Source organism: Malus sylvestris, chromosome 7 (genome assembly GCF_916048215.2).
Source record: "Malus sylvestris chromosome 7, drMalSylv7.2, whole genome shotgun sequence".
Taxonomy (NCBI): domain Eukaryota; kingdom Viridiplantae; phylum Streptophyta; class Magnoliopsida; order Rosales; family Rosaceae; genus Malus; species Malus sylvestris.
The window spans coordinates 34,989,889-35,005,715 of record NC_062266.1 but is presented as its reverse complement, the minus strand read 5'-3'; the positions used below and the strand labels follow the sequence as shown (position 1 = coordinate 35,005,715).

Below are 15,827 nucleotides of genomic sequence, written 5' to 3'. Positions count from 1 at the left end.
TACACGAGAAGGGATATGGTTAAGACCAAGAATATCCAAGGTAAAGTAGAAGTGGCCGCAGTGTAAGCCGTAAGGTATACACACTTTCTAAACATTAATGGTCATTAAAGTTCCAGTAAACTGATTTAATGATAGTAACTAAGTTTTCGGTCATGATATATAGAGGCTGTTAGTCCTCCATTCAGTCATTCACGTGAAAATGTATATATTGTTTTCAGATTTTGAAACCATAGCGCGGCAATGGCGCTCAACTTGGGCAACACTTGCAGCTACTCCAACTCTTTATGATTCGTCTTTGGAAAGCACCCGCGTTCCGCTCTTAGAGAGTAGAAGGTCTTTCATATCTCGGTAGCTTCTGAGCTCCTCCAGTGCATCAGATGTCTTCCGAGGCATAAAGAAACCAGAAGCCGTAGCAACTCCTCCCTCATGTTCATTCTTCCCAGACTGCGATGAGTAACAACTTGAATCTTGGCGCAGAGGCGGAGCTGTCCTCAGCATCTGAACCAGAACGCCGACAGCAGCATCTTGTGATTTTCTACCCATTGGCAGTGACTGAGATATGAACTCTGAAGGCCTTTTGCCGTCACTGTTAGCCCAAAATGTGAAGAGAGAAATATAAGATGATACGGAGCAAGCTATGCATCTTTTTCAGCACGCAATATCCTAAATGTAAATTCAGATTGTGTGTATACGATAAGGCAAGAAAAGACAAGTCAATTCAAGTCATTTAAAGTAAATAACCCGTCAAACATAGTAATCATATGTTTCCATTTCTTACGTTTTCAACATACCATAGCACATTACCAAAAGAATCTAGCCAAGGAAACAATAGTTACAATCTCTAACGGAAAGTGAATTCCGATACAAGAGCTGAACCAGGCAAATGATGGATCATGACCATGTAAGCAAATACAATGGTTTTTAATTTCATCACAGGGATTCAGGTACAAAAAAGACCCAACTATGTTCTGTTATTTACTGCTTCTTTTATCCAGATTCCATCAAAAAATCCAAAAGTTCAAGAAGCCGGAAACAGATAACCATTATGGTGAGAAGCATGAACAATCCATGCAGTAAAGTAGTCACAACAATTATGGTGGAAATAAAATTATACCGCTGCAGAAATCAAACTTTATCTTAGGTCAACAATGGGCAATGACTGCATATATATGTATATATACCATAGAGATTGCACCAAAAAGAAAATTTGTATACCATAAAGATTATTAAGTACCTGGCTTGAGAATCTGATGTATCAACATCATCCACGTCAAAAGGACATGAGAACTCAAAATCATCCAAATCATCCTGGAAAGACAATCTACTCGAGCTTCTAGAAAATCCAACACGTGGTGAGCCACTAGACGACAACAATCCTGAGAAACGCCCCGAATCATCTTTGCTGTCTTTCATCACCTATGAAACAAACAAAAGCTGGTGTTATAGAAACCGTGAGAAACAATTTATTTCAAGACCACAGGTTGCATAATCGGAAAACAGGGACTACCTTCTGACCAATGTAATGATTTGAACTTCCAGGGTGAGTCTCTCCGGCCCTTGAAACCTCCAATTTTCTGATTGCCTTGATTCCAGATGGAAACTCTTGCGAGGAATGATCATTCCTTGTGCTTCTGGGTGATAAAGGAGGAAGAGAATTTCTACTTGGATCAGAAAAATTGGGGGATAAGTATCTAGGGCTCCCCATTGGAAGGGGGATGCTTACAGGGGCAGTTCCTGAACGAATTCGAGTTTGCATAGGATTGAAATTACCACTGGACAAGTATGTTGGGGGTGATGGCGATGGGGATGGCGAAAATGGAGGTGAAAGCTGATACTCATCAGCACTCATATTTCGTTTATGACGTAGAGGTCTATAGTTTTGACCTCTGTTGGCGAATGTATCAATGGGAGGAGATCCAACATCATGTGACATAGGAGATGCACGATATGCAGGTGGAGATCCAACTAAGGGTCTATTGTGCATAAAAGGAGGTGGCCTGTGGAAGCCACTTGTCCAGCTGTGTGGGCGTTGGTGTGGCACACCAGATGGCGGTCGTGCTCCTCTCGACGGAAAGGAAGTTGCACTAAAACCCTTCCCTGATGAGGGGAAAGACCTCAGGGGGTCAGTGGCAGGACTACCAACATAATCAGTAATTATCCTCGGTGGCGTTGGTGCTGAAGGCTCAAGATTTAAATCAGCTAGTGTTGGACGGTAATTCACAGATAAAGAAAGGCGGCCAGGATGAGCCTCTACGGGAGCAAAACTGAACTCCTCCATCAGTTCCTCCTCCACCCTTGAGAATGGATCTCTAAGTGAAGACACCTTGTAGATAATATCAAAATTGTAAGTCTGACTAGATGTACTTAGCTGTCTAAAGATCCTATAAGCTGGAAGAAGTCTCATATACGAATAAAGAGTACGTAAAAGAATGATTGACTTCTTGTATGTCTTTTTGTAAGAGGCCGAAGTGTCGCCAGTTTGGGGAGCCACAGCCCTTGGAGTTTCGTACTGGACAACCCACCTCTCTATGATTGTCTCAACAGATGTCCCCTCCACTGAATTCGCATACAGATTGTCAACAGAAGAAGAACTAGGTCCTCCGCGAACAAGTATAATGTCAATTATCATAGGATCCATTACACTTCTGTGCCAAAAATTTAAATTCTCAAGAGCTGCAGGGCGGTCTCCTAGTATTAAGTTAAACCACTTGTCACTCTTTCTCACTTGAGTTGGAGATGACAGGTCACCGCTGCGATCATGCGGGTGAAGAGAAGGAATCCTAGAGTCCAAAACAATATGCAAGCTTTTCAATAGAAATTGGGAAACTATCTGTTCCATTTTCCCCGATTCGAGCTGAGAATTATTCTGAAAGTCCATAATTCCTGAAAACTAAATCTTTAACTAGACTCCCACTCCCTCTCATACAGCATTTCAATCGGAAGCAACCGGTACCCACAAAAACCTCACCTTGCGCAAATCACTCAAAAACAACAACACGAATTTGGATAAAGTCTTGATCCTGCATTAAACCATACAACTATTTGATGTGCTCCAATGCAATTCTCGGATTAAGCGAACTGACAAAACCAGTGAAAATTAAACACCCACTTCCGGAAATCTTATTCAACCATCGATTAGTAGTTCAGAAGTGCCAGAACAAAATTAAATTCAACCATTGGCAATGATGATGGTGCCGTGTTGCAGCTACTCTGCATACAAAAATGGAGAAAAATCAAATGACCCAAATAAAACCCACATCCGAAATTCAACATGCAAAGCATTCAATGACCCATTACGCATCCGAAAGCAAACGGATCAAGCATATCGGGCAAATAGGTCCTCGGATGATCCAACAAGAAGATCATTAAATTAGTAATAAATTAACAATCTTAACCAAACATAAATAATCAGATTACGCTAAAAACGAGAGATCTAATCTTCCCAGATGATCTTGAAAACGTTGTTAGACAAATAATTGATATGGAAACAGGAAACTTACTGAAAGAAAAGAGCGATGATAATTTGAAGTTGTTCTTCTGCAATGCAAGAGAGAGAAGGAGAGGGGAGAGAGAGAGAGGAGCGCCGAGGGATTGCGTAGAGCAGAAAGAGCCCACGTTTCCCTTCTTCTTTCTTGCTCGGTTTGTTTGATGGTTTGAAGTAAGCATTTTCAAATTTTGAAGAATAAAAAATTGCCCTATCATTTGCGTCAAAGTTATGTCATTGCAAATGGTCTTTGACTTGAGGAGGAGGGTGACGAGATAAAATGATATTATCTACTTTGAAGTAACGGAGAGAAGATGAATTTAGTCGCACAATAAGTTAGTAATAATGTGATTTAAATTTATATTTGATGAGAAATGAACATAAGTCATTTCACTTACAAGTGAAAGAGAATACCGCTATATTATAGTATTAAGTTATGGGCGAGGGGATAAACTTGAAACATGATGATCGATTTTGTTTATTTATTGTATTAAAAATAAAAATCAATTTTTTTGTTCAATAAACTAAAATACTTAGATTGCAATAAAATTAATAATTTTATTTAAATATCACCTTTTGTAATTCATAATTTTTTTTTATCTGAAAAGATAATTTAATTAATCTGATATAAGGTTACAGGCCAACACAAAGGAAGGCAAATGACCCAATTATATTGGGAGGAATAGATACATAAAAACCCAACCCAATTAAATAAACTAAAAAGGAAATCCAAATTCCTAATTTTCGATCGCAAAAAGCAATGTCTGCCACCGTCACCGCCACGAAAGTCATGCCAGCAGCAACACTAGAGAAAACAACCGAGTGGTGAAAACGAACAAGACATCGCAACACAAAAGTACCAAACCCGCAACAAGAAGCACACCACATCCAGATTTCTTCACCAAAGATGCATAACCAAAAGATAGTCATCAAATCCAAATCTCATTCACGAATCCCTGCAAATATATACAAACATAGTAACACATGGGGTAAAAGGTGAGGTTAAGGGGATATGTAAAATATCCTTACTTTGGCCGAAGCCGCAATACACTTGGTCTTGATGGAAATCCAGCAAGCCGTTTTGGGGTGGGAGGGGACAGTGAGGGAAGAGAAATAAATCTGACAACCATATTCGGCCCAGAGTCTGTAGATCAAAGCAAATGATGGGGTAGGGATGGTTTATGGGGAAGGGAGGCAGAGGGGAAAAGAGAGGGGAGATGGAGTTTTGGGTTTGGAAAAGAATAGTCATATGAGAGGGAGGGTGGAGAAGAGGGACATGAAGCTCAAAAGTAAGACAAAATCATGGGAAATTTTGAGACAAATCTCAAGGAAACCGAGAAAAATCTCAGGGGAAAATTGAAAAAGAGAGAAGATGATCAAGAGAAAGAGGGAAAGAGGAGAACAAGGAACTTGGACAAGGATAGCCACTGGCACCCAAGCCAAAGGCTAGGGCCGGGGGCAAAGGAGTTTGCAAGTTTGGTAAATCAGAGAGGGTTTCACGCGTTTTAATTCATAATTTTTTTAGTAGTAATTCATAACTTTTGTAGTAGAGGGGCTATACTTATATAGTTAATTGGTAAGAAGAAGAAAAGTTGGTGGGGATCATCAACCCGCATCTGAAAACACAAACATCATTCATACTTATGGAAAGAGTTTGTGTGTGTTCTTCTCTGATAGGATTTGTTAAAAAAAAAAAAAAAAAAAAAAAAAAAAAAAATATGAGAAATTAATATTCTTATATATTTATAATCTAAATACATAAAAGGAGAAGGCATAAAGGTGAAATTCATAATTTTAAACTGTCCTTCTCTCATTAAGATCTCAATAGAAAAAAACAAATCCACAAAAGAATAAATAATAACATAAGAAGAGCCAAGTTAAATTATACATAAGGCGCCAAACACCGAAATCGTAAAATAGTATTATTTAGTGTGTAATATGACATGCCGAACGAGGTCTAATATTCTGAAATTTCTACACCATTTTTAACTTTTAAGAATCCTGTTGCAGCAGAATTTTTTTCAAAAATAGGTTTTACGATGCTTTTGGTAGAAATTTGATCAATCAATAAACATTCGTACGTGTTAAGCTAGCTCACAATTTGCTGCGTGTACTCAACACCTTTCAAATTACTATGTTCAGCAACCCTTAAAGAAATGACTCTTATCTCCACGAAAAGAATAGCATCATGACCATAAGTAAGAGCATAAGAAGAAGTCTCGGTCGCCGAACATTGTGATGTTGCAAAGTGCTTCATTAAGAGTTAGGTGCCACATACCAGGCCTGTTCTTCACCATTTTCTCCAAAATGCTCAGGTAGATTGTTCCAGCCGAATCTTGAGAGTAGATATATAATTCTTCAATATTTCGTCCGTAAAAATTGTGCCATTATCCGCAATGATTGTCTATGAAATACCAAATCTTGTCACAACCGGTTTCTTTTCGCAAGATCTATATCATAGAAGTTGCAGAAAACGTTGTGAGTTCTGCCTTTTATTGGACCTCGATAGTAGTTGCTATGAATTTTAGGAGAGGGATAAAAGAACATGCTAGCAGAGCCCGACGTATGACTTTTAATAATCTTATGTGCATCAAATTTGAAAATAAGTTATTGTGAAAAATATGGCTGTTGAATTTTAACAAGATCTTAGTAACTTGATACGCTTATTAATGCAGAAAATATTTTGAGCTAGGACCGATCGATCCAACAAGTACAAGTTATTTTTTCATGAGATGGATCTTTGCTGCCTCTGCAATGGTAACGAATGGCTCGATAGAGACGAGTGAGGAGGCGTTGGGAGCATCAGTCGTCTCTTCCTTGACATCATACTCGACTGTGGTTTTGATGATGCAGCAGCAAGAGGGTTGCGAATCCCCGGCCGGCAACTCCTATTTTCTCTGTTACTTCAAACCGAACACGGTATAAGCTAAGTCCAAAATCCAGGTCCGCCTTCATTCACCTCAGCTTCTTTCGCTCGCGTCTCATTGTCTACCTTTGTGAACTTTTCCGTGTGTCCAACACCTACACACACACATACATACATATACACACCAATTAGCTCAATCAATTACCATTTCTCGATTCAAAATCCTGATGATCAGCAAGAAGATTAGCGCGGATGCAGCAGCAGGTGTAGTATTAATTATGTAATTATATACCTGATGCAAACTTGATATGAATAATAGTCCCAGCCCCTCCATCACCATGTATGACTTGAACTTTTTCAATCATATCTGGAAGTTGTTGTTCCACGAATCTTGCCAGCGCAAGCGTGCCGAAGAGCTCCCATGCTTCACTTGCAGGCACCTCCGCTTCTAACTCATGCCAAAATTCAAAAAATTCAAAAGTTCGACATCTGCAATGAACTTGATAAAATTTATGTAATAATCGGTAAATAGCGTCGATATGCATTGATCCTATATCTCACCAATTTAGAGTGAAATTTGCACTTCACATTCTATCCATATCGATCCTTGATTTTTCGTATATTTCAACAAAAATATAAACAATTTTGTGAATATTTTAAATATTGCATATAAATCATTCATCCTAAAAATTCTTTTCAATTTTATCTCCCACCGACAATAACTAAACCCATGAAGTGGGTCTTATAATAATCTGTCACTCACAAATGATCACGATTCACCATCTAATGCATGCTAACCAATTTAGTGTTAGTTCTATGAGTGCAGTTTTAGTTTAGTTGCTCATAGCAAGCGTAATTAGATTAATTGACCAGAACAATATACTTAACATTCAAGTACTAACTCGAGGTCAGCCCTTAATTTTGTAATTTTCAAAGTGATGTAAAAAATCGATTTGGCAGAAAGAAATTGACACGGGATATCGGTCCAATTCGAAATCGGAAATGCCACTTTTGTCGCAACTAAAAGGATGACATTGACAATGATCGAAATGGCCACCAACTTCGACCAAAAAAAGGGAAAAGAAAAAAGAAAAAGAAAAAGAAATGGCCACAAACCTTCCACGGCCACGCAGTTGAGATAATACAGTAGAAAATGGTCATCATATTATGTCCACATAAATTTAGGATAACAGAAGCAAAATAAACTAAACAGGGAACAAACAGTCGGTAAATATTGCAGGTAATGTTTTAGATTACACTGTTTCAAATTTGCAAAGTAATCTGATCTCAAACTTTCTATTTTGTCTAAATTACCGGAATATGAATTCGAATTTAAATACAGAAGATGAAAAATCTAATATTCATGCATTTAAATCTCTAATTCTCTTCGAAAATTTGAATTCAAAAGACAAAAAATTTAATATTCATGCATCTAACGGCATCGCCGAATCACTAATTCTCTATCAAGATTCATAACACTAAGTAAAGCTTATTCAACAAATCAAACAACTCTCCACGTAAATATAAAGCATTAAATATCTAGTATTTATCGTAAAATTAGTAACATTAATCCGTTCACTCAGATTTTTACCGTTTCGCCGCATACTTATTGCTGACCCAACTTTAGGAAGATTAGGACGTCCCGCCCACTAGTTTGTCAATCAAGTTACCTATGCGAACTCGATAGGCCACGATGCTCCATCAAACGTCCATTTTCACATGCATGCCAAATAGGTTGTATAATTGCTAACTTATGACTCATTTTTTAAAATGACAGAAAACGTTTTTAGAGAAAATATTTTTAAATTCTAAAAGCACTTGAGTGTTTCCTGAAGGAAGTACCAGTCATGAAAGCACTTCAAATGTTTTTCTAAGATTCAATTGCGTTTTTACTAAGAATTAGATCAAAAATATTTTTACCAAAAACACTTTTAATCATTTTAGAAACACTTCACAACCAACCCTTATTTGTTATTGCCAAAACCTTGTCGGGCATTGTTTATTTTAACAAATTTTTTTGGGAGTTTTAACGAAAAGCTCGCGGTACTGTTAACTTTAACGAAAAATCATATTTTTACACTAAAAAGTCAAACATGGTACTATTCACTTTACCATTTATTTTGTCCTTATCGTTAAAACTCAAAGTTTTCAAACCCTTTTCATTAGTTTTTTTTTTTTTGCCCTATTAGGGTAATGAAACAACAGGAAGTGTGGTTGGATTTGGTCAGATACAATCAAACGCCCCGAAACATCTGATAAGTTTTCTTGAATTAGTCAGTGGTCATGGTCAATATTAATAACGTGTGGAAACAATGAGAAAATGTATTTTTGAGCCAAAAAACAATGAGAAATTTGATCAACAATATTGAGGTCAACTCAATCTTCTTCATTATTTGTTTGTGTTTACATATGACTATTCCAAACATTGACAAATATAAAATAAAAAGAAAAATTATTTGAAGACGAAAAGGATGGTTGTTTCAATTAGTAAGGGAGTGTTTTTGATTAATCCCCAATTTAAGTTCGATTTTCACTGCTAGCTGTTCTTGTTGGTGCAATACCTAAACTTTTGAACAACAAAAATGAGTAACAAATGATTTCAATATAACGGAGTTGATTAAGTTCATATGTTCTTTTTGTATATAAGTTTGATTACCTCCTTTTCATCTAATTTATCTTAGATTAGAATATTGATTAGCAAAAAAATTATAATTAATGAAATTCATTAACTTTCTTGTTTACAAGTTAATTTGTGAATTTTTTTTTCTTTCTTTTGAGAAACGCGATAAGTGATATATTATAATGGTTTCATTAAAACTTCACTCATAAAATTTCATTCAAGAATTAAGGAAGAGAGAGAGAGAGAGAGTGATACACGGACATGCTTATGTTACATAACAATGTAGAATACAACATTAATCAAATATAGCATTTTTTAAATCAAGAAAGAAATAAGTCAAACGATGAGTTATGTCATTGGCTTAACAGCTAAAATTCAATTAAATTAAACGAAAGAGTCATCAAGATATATCATACAAAAGATTTCTACTTTATTTTAAAGTTTTAAGCCATAAAATGTTTAGTTAAAATTTGAATGATCAAGATCGAACGGTCAAAAACTTGAAAGAAGATTGTACTCCAAATACGCAAAAAGACATGATTTACGACGGGCGCAAAGGCGTAAGCAGAATCACAAATTCGTAACCAAAGCAGATACAGTGAACCTGGACACATCCTTTTTGGCCTTTAAAAACGTACTCTGCGCACAGCACCCATCAAACACTTTATTTTCTGTTAGCTGTGACCTGTGAGCTTTTTCGAGTCCAACAAAAATGGCGGTAACGAAGCAACTGCCGGCGGCGGAAGAAGAGAAGCTGCTGAGGCAGAGGAACGAGGAGTTGGAGAGGGAGTTGAGGAAAAGCCAGGAGAGGGAGGAGCGGATGAAGGCGGAGCTCCAGAGAGCCCGCGAGAGGCTCCGAGTCGCCGAGGAGGCAGAAGAGCGTCTCTGCTCTCAGCTCGGCGAGCTCGAAGCCGAGGCCGTCGATCAGGCGCGTATGGATCACGCTCGAATTCTGGCCCTCGCGGACCAGCTCTCGCACGCCCAGCGCCTCCTCCAGGCTTCCGCCATTCCCCTGCCGTCGTCGGGGCTCGCTTCCAAATGACAGCCTGGCTGAAACATTAGTTACTAACCGTTTCCTCTTTTGTGAAAAAAAAAAGCCGTAATTTTGTTCTAGTTTGTGTTGAGTTGTTGGTTGTAATTAGAGTGGTACAAAGAAATACCCTTCATCGTGTCGTTATCTCAAATCAATAGCTGATTTTTGTAAGTAAGTCCGCTGTGTACGTTTTTGTTGTTGTAATTTGGACATGTTCGTGTTGTGTATTATGTTGTTCGATGATTTGAATAATTTGATTTTTAATCATTTCGTTCCCTTTGAAGAAAACGAATATGTAGAAAAGAAGAGAGATATTTTGTTTTGCAATTCTTGTTCTTGGTGTTTGCAATTTCCGGCCGATAGTCTTTAAAGCTTAGCTTGGTGTCGATCATATTCGGATTGATAACTCGTTAAATTCAATGTATATCGACAAAAAGAATTGATGCTTTGTCTAAACGTTGAAAATTGATTAGTCTTCCACCCTAAATTTGGATATTCCTTTCCTACCACCATCTTTCTTTCTCTTGTAAATTTTCTAATGCGATTGAGGTTCTGCTTAATATGAAATAGGTTGTTGCTGCGCTGATTGCGTAATTAGGTGGTATTTATTTTTTATTAACATACATTAAATTTAGTGAATTTTTTACTACATAGGCCAAAAATTTATGATCTTGAAGATCTCCAAATCTAACCACAAAGTTATGATCTCCAAGATTTTGGTTGGTTAATGTTGATATAAATGAAGATTCAAGTAGATGAGATGGACGGTGTGAAAGGTGAAAAGTATATTTGTGGACAAACTCGCGATTGCGACTTTCTTGTTCCCCACCGAAAGGAATACGTGGAAGAAAAATGGAAATGTGTAGGGTGAGATCACAATGCAGACTTTAAAATGCTAACTAATAACGTCTACGCAACATGTTCGAAAATAATTGGACGTCCTTGATTTTGACGTGCATTAATGCAGAAAAAAAATGGAAGAAACCCCAATAATCGTCTGTTTCCTTTGGCCTAACTCTATATCTCTCTGTATGCTTTCTGAATGAGTTAATGTGAACGGAAATGTTAAGATGACAGTGTCCTGAATAAATCATGCAACGTGCAATGGGATCAAGGTGGTTTTAGACCACTCAAAGTTCGGGAAATATACATGTGAAGGGCTTTCAAGAACTCTTCGACAACAAAAAATCATCAAGCGTTTGGTAAAATACTTCAGTGAATAAACTGAAATTTTGTTGTTTCTATTTAATAACTTATACTTTTAACGCAGAAACTCTCCAATGTTCGAATCTTGAATCAATCACTGTCAACATTAATAGATTTGAAGACATTGCCACAATAATATTTCGAATAATATAAATCTCTTTTGTGCTTTCTAAAGAATGCGATGCATAAAATATGGTGGCTTTTATCTCACGTATGAAAACTTAGGCCATATCCAACCAAAAGGTCCAGATGGCCAAAAATAGCCTAAAAACTTTCCACGGCCATGCATTTGAGATAATACAGTGGAAAATGGTCATCATATTATATGTCCACATAAATTTAGGATAATAGAAGCAAACTAAACTAAACATGGAACAAACCGACGTCGGTAAATATTGCAGGTAATGTTTAGATTACACAATTTGCAAAGTAATCCGATCTCAAACTTTCTCTTTTGTCTAAATTATCGGAATATGAATTTAAACTTAAATACAGAAGATGAAAAATCTAATATTCATGCATCTAATTCTCTAATTCTCTTCGAACTTGAATTCAAAAGATAAAAAAATTAATATTCATGCATCTAACCACATCGCTGAATCACTAATTCTCTATCAAGATTCATAACACAAAGTAAAGCATATTCAGCAAATCAAACAACTCTCCACGGAAATATAAAACATTAAATATCTTGTATTTATCGTAAAATTAGTAACATTAATCCGTTCACTCAGATTTTTACCGTTTTGCCGCATACTTATTGCTGACCCAGGAAGATTAGGACGTCCCGCCCACTAGTTTGTCAATCAAGTGACCTATGCGACCTCGATAGACCACGATGCTCCATCAAACGTCCATTTTCACATGCATGCCAAATAGGTTGTATAATTGCTAACTTAGGACTCTATTTTTAAAATGACAGAAAATGCTTTAGATGAAATATTTTTAAGTTCTAAAAGCGCTTGAGTATTTCTTGAAGGAAGCATTAGTCATGACAGCACTTCAAGTGTTTTTCTAATATTCAATTGCATTTTTACTAAGAATTAGATCAAACAATATTTTCACCAAAAATATTTTTAATTATTTTAAAAACACTTCACAACCAACCCTTATTTGTTACTGCCAAAACCTTGTCGGGCATTGTTTATTTTCTTAGGAAAACTAATGAAAAGGGCTTGAAAACTTTGAGTTTTAATGATAAGGACAAAATAAAGGGTAAAGTGAATAGTACCAAGTTTGACTTTTTAGTGTAAAAATATGGTTTTTCGTTAAAGTGAACAGTACCGTTGGCTTTTCGTTAAAACTCCCTATCTTTTTTTACCCTATAAGGGTAATGAAACAATAGGAAGTGTGGTTGGATTTGGTCAGATACAATCAAACGGCCCGAAACATCTGATAAGTTTTCTTGAATTAGTCAGCGGGCATGGTCAACATTAATAACGTGTGGAAACAATGAGAAAATGTATTTTTGAGAAGAAAAAAAAAAGAAGAGAAATTTGATCAACAGTATTGAGGTCAACTCAATCTTCTTCATTATTTGTTTGTGTTTACATATGACTATTCCAAACGTTGACAAATATAAAATAAAAATGAAAAATTATTTGAAGAGGAAAAGGATGGCTGGTTCAGTTAGTAAGGAAGTGTTTGTGATTAATCTCCAATTTAAGTTCAATTTTTGCCGCTAGCTGTTTTTGTTGGTGCACGACCTAAACTTTTGAACAACAAAAATGAGTAACAAATGATTTCAATATAACAGAGTTGATTAAGTTAATATGTTCTTTTTGTATATAAGTTTGATTACCTCCTCTTCATCTAATTTATCTTAGATTAGAAAAATTATAATTAATGAAATTCATTAACTTTCTTGTTTACAAGTTAAGTGGTGAATTTTTGTTTCTTTATTTTGAGAAACGAGATAAGTGATATGTTATAATGGTTTTTTAAAATTTTGCTCATAAAATTTCATTCAAGAATTAAGGAAGAGAGAGAGAGAGTGATACACGTGCATACTTATGTTACATAACAATGTAGAATACAATATTGACCAAATATAACGTTCTTTAAATCAAGAAGGAAATAAGCCAGACGATGAGTCATCTCATTAGCTTGACAACTAAAATCCAATTAAATTAAACGAAAGAGTCATCAAGATATATCATACAAAAGAGTTCTACTATATTTTAAAGTTTTAAACCATAAAATATTTAGTTAAAATTTGGACGATCAAGATCGAACGGTCAAAAACTCCAGAGAAGATTGTACTCCAAATACGCAAAAAGACATGATTTATGACAGGCGCAAAGGCGTAAGCAGAATCACAAATTCGTAACCAAAGCAGATACAGTGAACCTGGACACATTTTTTTGGCCTTTAAAAACGTACTCTGCGCACCGCACCCATCAAACACTTTATTTTCTGTAAGCTGTGAGCTGTGAGCTTTTTCGAGTCCAACAAAAATGGCGGTAACGAAGCAACTGCCGGTGGCGGAAGAAGAGAAACTGCTGAGGCAGAGGAACGAGGAGTTGGAGAGGGAGTTGAGGAAGAGCCAGGAGAGGGAGGAGCGGATGAAGGCGGAGCTCCAGAGAGCCCGCGAGAGGCTCCGAGTCGCCGAGGAGGCAGAAGAGCGTCTCTGCTCTCAGCTCGGCGAGCTCGAAGCCGAGGCCGTCGATCAGGCGCGTATGGATCACGCCCGAATTCTGGCCCTCGCGGACCAGCTCTCGCACGCCCAGCGCCTCCTCCAGGCTTCCGCCATTCCCCTGCCGTCGTCGGGGCTCGCTTCCAAATGACAGCCTGGCTGAAACATTAGTTACTAACCCTTTCCTCTTTTGTGAAAAAAAAAAGCCGTAATTTTGTTCTAGTTTGTGTTGAGTTGTTGGTTGTAAATAGAGTGGTACAAAGAAATACCCGTCATCGTGTCGGTATCTCAAATCAATAGCTGATTTTTGTAAGTAAGTCTGCTGTGTACGTTTTTGTTGTTGTAATTTGGACATGTTCGTGTTGTGTATTATGTTGTTCGATGATTTGAATCATTTGATTTTTAATCATTTCGTTCCCTTTGAAGAAAACGAATATGTAGAAAAGAAGAGAGATATTTTGTTTTGAAATTCTTGTTCTTGGTGTTTGCAATTTCCGGCCGATAGTCTTTAAAGCTTAGCTTGGTGTCGATCATATTCGGATTGATAACACGTTAAATTCAATGTATATCGACAAAAAGAATTGATGCTTTGTCTAAATGTCGAAAATTGATTAGTCTTCCACCTTAAATTTGGATATTCCTTTCCTACCACCATCTTTCCTTCTCTTATAAAATTTCTAATGCGATTGAGGTTCTGCTTAATATGAAATAGGTTGTTGTTGCGCTGATTGCGTTATTAGGTGGCATTTATTTTTTATTAACATACATTAAATTTAGTGAATTTTTTACTACATAGGCCAAAAATTTATGATCTTGAAGTCTTAGATCTCCAAATCTAACCACAAAGTTATGATCCTAAAGTTTAGATCTCCAAGGTATTGGTTGGTTAATTGTTGATCTAAGGGGGTATTCAATTGAGAATTTGAGCCACGTTAATGGATTTATAAATTCATGAATTTTTATGAAGTTTAATTGATTTGTAGGGATTTCATATAAAATTTTAATTCAATTCCCTCAAAATCTCATGCAAAGAAGTGAGATTTGTAGATGCTTAAAATACTACAAAATTTCTCTAATTCCCTCTAATTCCTCAACTTTCTCAAATTCTTTAAAATCAATTTCTAATTGAACACACCTGGAATGTTATAAACTTCTTTAAAATCCTAATTGAATACACTCGGGTTTCTAAGGATTTTAATAAATTATCGTAAAATTTTAATTGAATACATTTTGAATTTCAGATAATCACTTAGAATCCTAATTGAATACTCCTATATTCATTAAAATAATTAAAATTTCTCAAAATCCTAATTAAATACATCCCTAAATGAAGATTAAAGTAGATGAGATGGACAGTGAAAGTTGAAAAGTATATTTGTGGACAAACTTGCGACTGCAACATTCTTTTTCCCCACCGAAAGGAATACGAGGAAAAAAAAGGAAATGTGTAGGGTAAGATCACAATGCAGACTTTTAAAAATGCTAACCAATAACGTCTACGCAACATGTTTGAAAATATTTATACGTCCTTGATTTTGACGCGCATTAATGCAGAAAAAAGAGAGGAAGAAACCCCAATAATCGTCTGTTTCCTTTGGACTAACTCTATCTCTCTCTGTATATGCTTTCTGAATGAGTTAACGTGAACGGGAATATTAAGATGACAGTGTCTCAAATAAATTATGCAACGTGCAGTGGGGTCAAGGTGGTCTTAGACCACTCAAAGTTCGGGAAATATACAAGTGAAGGGTTTTCAAGAACCCTTCGACAACAAAAAATCATCAAGCTTTTGGTAAAATACTTCAGTGGATAAACTGAAATTTTGTTGTTTCTATTTAATAACTTATACTTTTAACACTAAAAACCTCCAATGTTCGAATCCTAAATTCGTCACTGTCAACATTAATAGATTCGAAGACATTGCCATGATAATATTTTGAATAATATAAATCTCTTCCGTGCTTCCGGAAGAATGCGATGCAT

At 36.4% G+C, this 15,827-nt stretch overlaps 4 protein-coding genes and 1 long non-coding RNA gene across 7 annotated transcripts; 3 read left to right on the top strand and 2 right to left on the bottom strand.

The window, feature by feature from the left end:
* Nucleotides 1–63: 63 nt before the first annotated feature.
* LOC126628832 (autophagy-related protein 13a-like) lies at nucleotides 64–3,682 on the bottom strand. 3 transcript variants are annotated; one of them, XM_050298677.1, is made up of 5 exons: nucleotides 3,501–3,682; nucleotides 3,110–3,210; nucleotides 1,508–3,020; nucleotides 1,235–1,416; nucleotides 64–586 (listed from the first exon to the last, which is right to left on the bottom strand). In XM_050298677.1, the coding sequence occupies exons 3-5, from the start codon at nucleotides 2,876–2,878 to the stop codon at nucleotides 283–285; spliced, it is 1,857 nt and encodes a 618-aa protein (XP_050154634.1). In that variant the 5' UTR covers nucleotides 2,879–3,020; nucleotides 3,110–3,210; nucleotides 3,501–3,682; the 3' UTR covers nucleotides 64–282. The 3 variants fall into 3 exon arrangements, with proteins under 3 accessions (XP_050154634.1, XP_050154635.1, XP_050154633.1); XM_050298678.1 differs by lacking the exon at nucleotides 3,110–3,210; XM_050298676.1 differs by having other exon boundaries at nucleotides 1,508–3,210; nucleotides 3,501–3,681.
* Nucleotides 3,683–5,683: 2,001 nt separating this feature from the next.
* LOC126628122 (uncharacterized) lies at nucleotides 5,684–6,735 on the top strand. Its single transcript, XR_007625267.1, has 3 exons — nucleotides 5,684–5,799; nucleotides 6,160–6,630; nucleotides 6,670–6,735. It is a non-coding gene; the product is annotated as an uncharacterized LOC126628122 (long non-coding RNA).
* On the bottom strand, nucleotides 6,131–7,319 carry LOC126628121 (norbelladine synthase-like). Its single transcript, XM_050297708.1, has 2 exons — nucleotides 6,643–7,319; nucleotides 6,131–6,505 (listed from the first exon to the last, which is right to left on the bottom strand). Exons 1-2 carry the CDS (start codon nucleotides 6,893–6,895, stop codon nucleotides 6,411–6,413), a joined length of 348 nt encoding a protein of 115 aa, XP_050153665.1. The 5' UTR covers nucleotides 6,896–7,319; the 3' UTR covers nucleotides 6,131–6,410.
* Nucleotides 7,320–9,613: 2,294 nt separating this feature from the next.
* On the top strand, nucleotides 9,614–14,313 carry LOC126628516 (protein RESPONSE TO LOW SULFUR 3-like). Its single transcript, XM_050298237.1, has 2 exons — nucleotides 9,614–10,113; nucleotides 14,098–14,313. Exon 1 carries the CDS (start codon nucleotides 9,683–9,685, stop codon nucleotides 10,010–10,012), a length of 330 nt encoding a protein of 109 aa, XP_050154194.1. The 5' UTR covers nucleotides 9,614–9,682; the 3' UTR covers nucleotides 10,013–10,113; nucleotides 14,098–14,313.
* Nucleotides 13,619–14,313, top strand: LOC126628515 (protein RESPONSE TO LOW SULFUR 3-like). The gene has a single exon (XM_050298236.1). It carries the CDS (start codon nucleotides 13,666–13,668, stop codon nucleotides 13,993–13,995), a length of 330 nt encoding a protein of 109 aa, XP_050154193.1. The 5' UTR covers nucleotides 13,619–13,665; the 3' UTR covers nucleotides 13,996–14,313.
* Nucleotides 14,314–15,827: the final 1,514 nt, after the last annotated feature.

Excerpts from the sequence above, each read along its gene's own strand:
- LOC126628515 (XM_050298236.1), top strand. The coding sequence starts at position 13,666 with ATGGCGGTAACGAAGCAACTGCCGGTGGCGGAAGAAGAGAAACTGCTG.
- LOC126628121 (XM_050297708.1), bottom strand. The coding sequence starts at position 6,895 with ATGCATATCGACGCTATTTACCGATTATTACATAAATTTTATCAAGTT. Across the intron at positions 6,506-6,642 it reads TCATATCAAGTTTGCATCAG|GTGTTGGACACACGGAAAAG; the intron begins GTATATAATTAC and ends GTGTGTGTGTAG.
- LOC126628832 (XM_050298677.1), bottom strand. The coding sequence starts at position 2,878 with ATGGACTTTCAGAATAATTCTCAGCTCGAATCGGGGAAAATGGAACAG. Across the intron at positions 1,417-1,507 it reads ATCATTACATTGGTCAGAAG|GTGATGAAAGACAGCAAAGA; the intron begins GTAGTCCCTGTT and ends TTTGTTTCATAG. Across the intron at positions 587-1,234 it reads ACATCAGATTCTCAAGCCAG|TGACGGCAAAAGGCCTTCAG; the intron begins GTACTTAATAAT and ends TTGGGCTAACAG.
- LOC126628516 (XM_050298237.1), top strand. The coding sequence starts at position 9,683 with ATGGCGGTAACGAAGCAACTGCCGGCGGCGGAAGAAGAGAAGCTGCTG.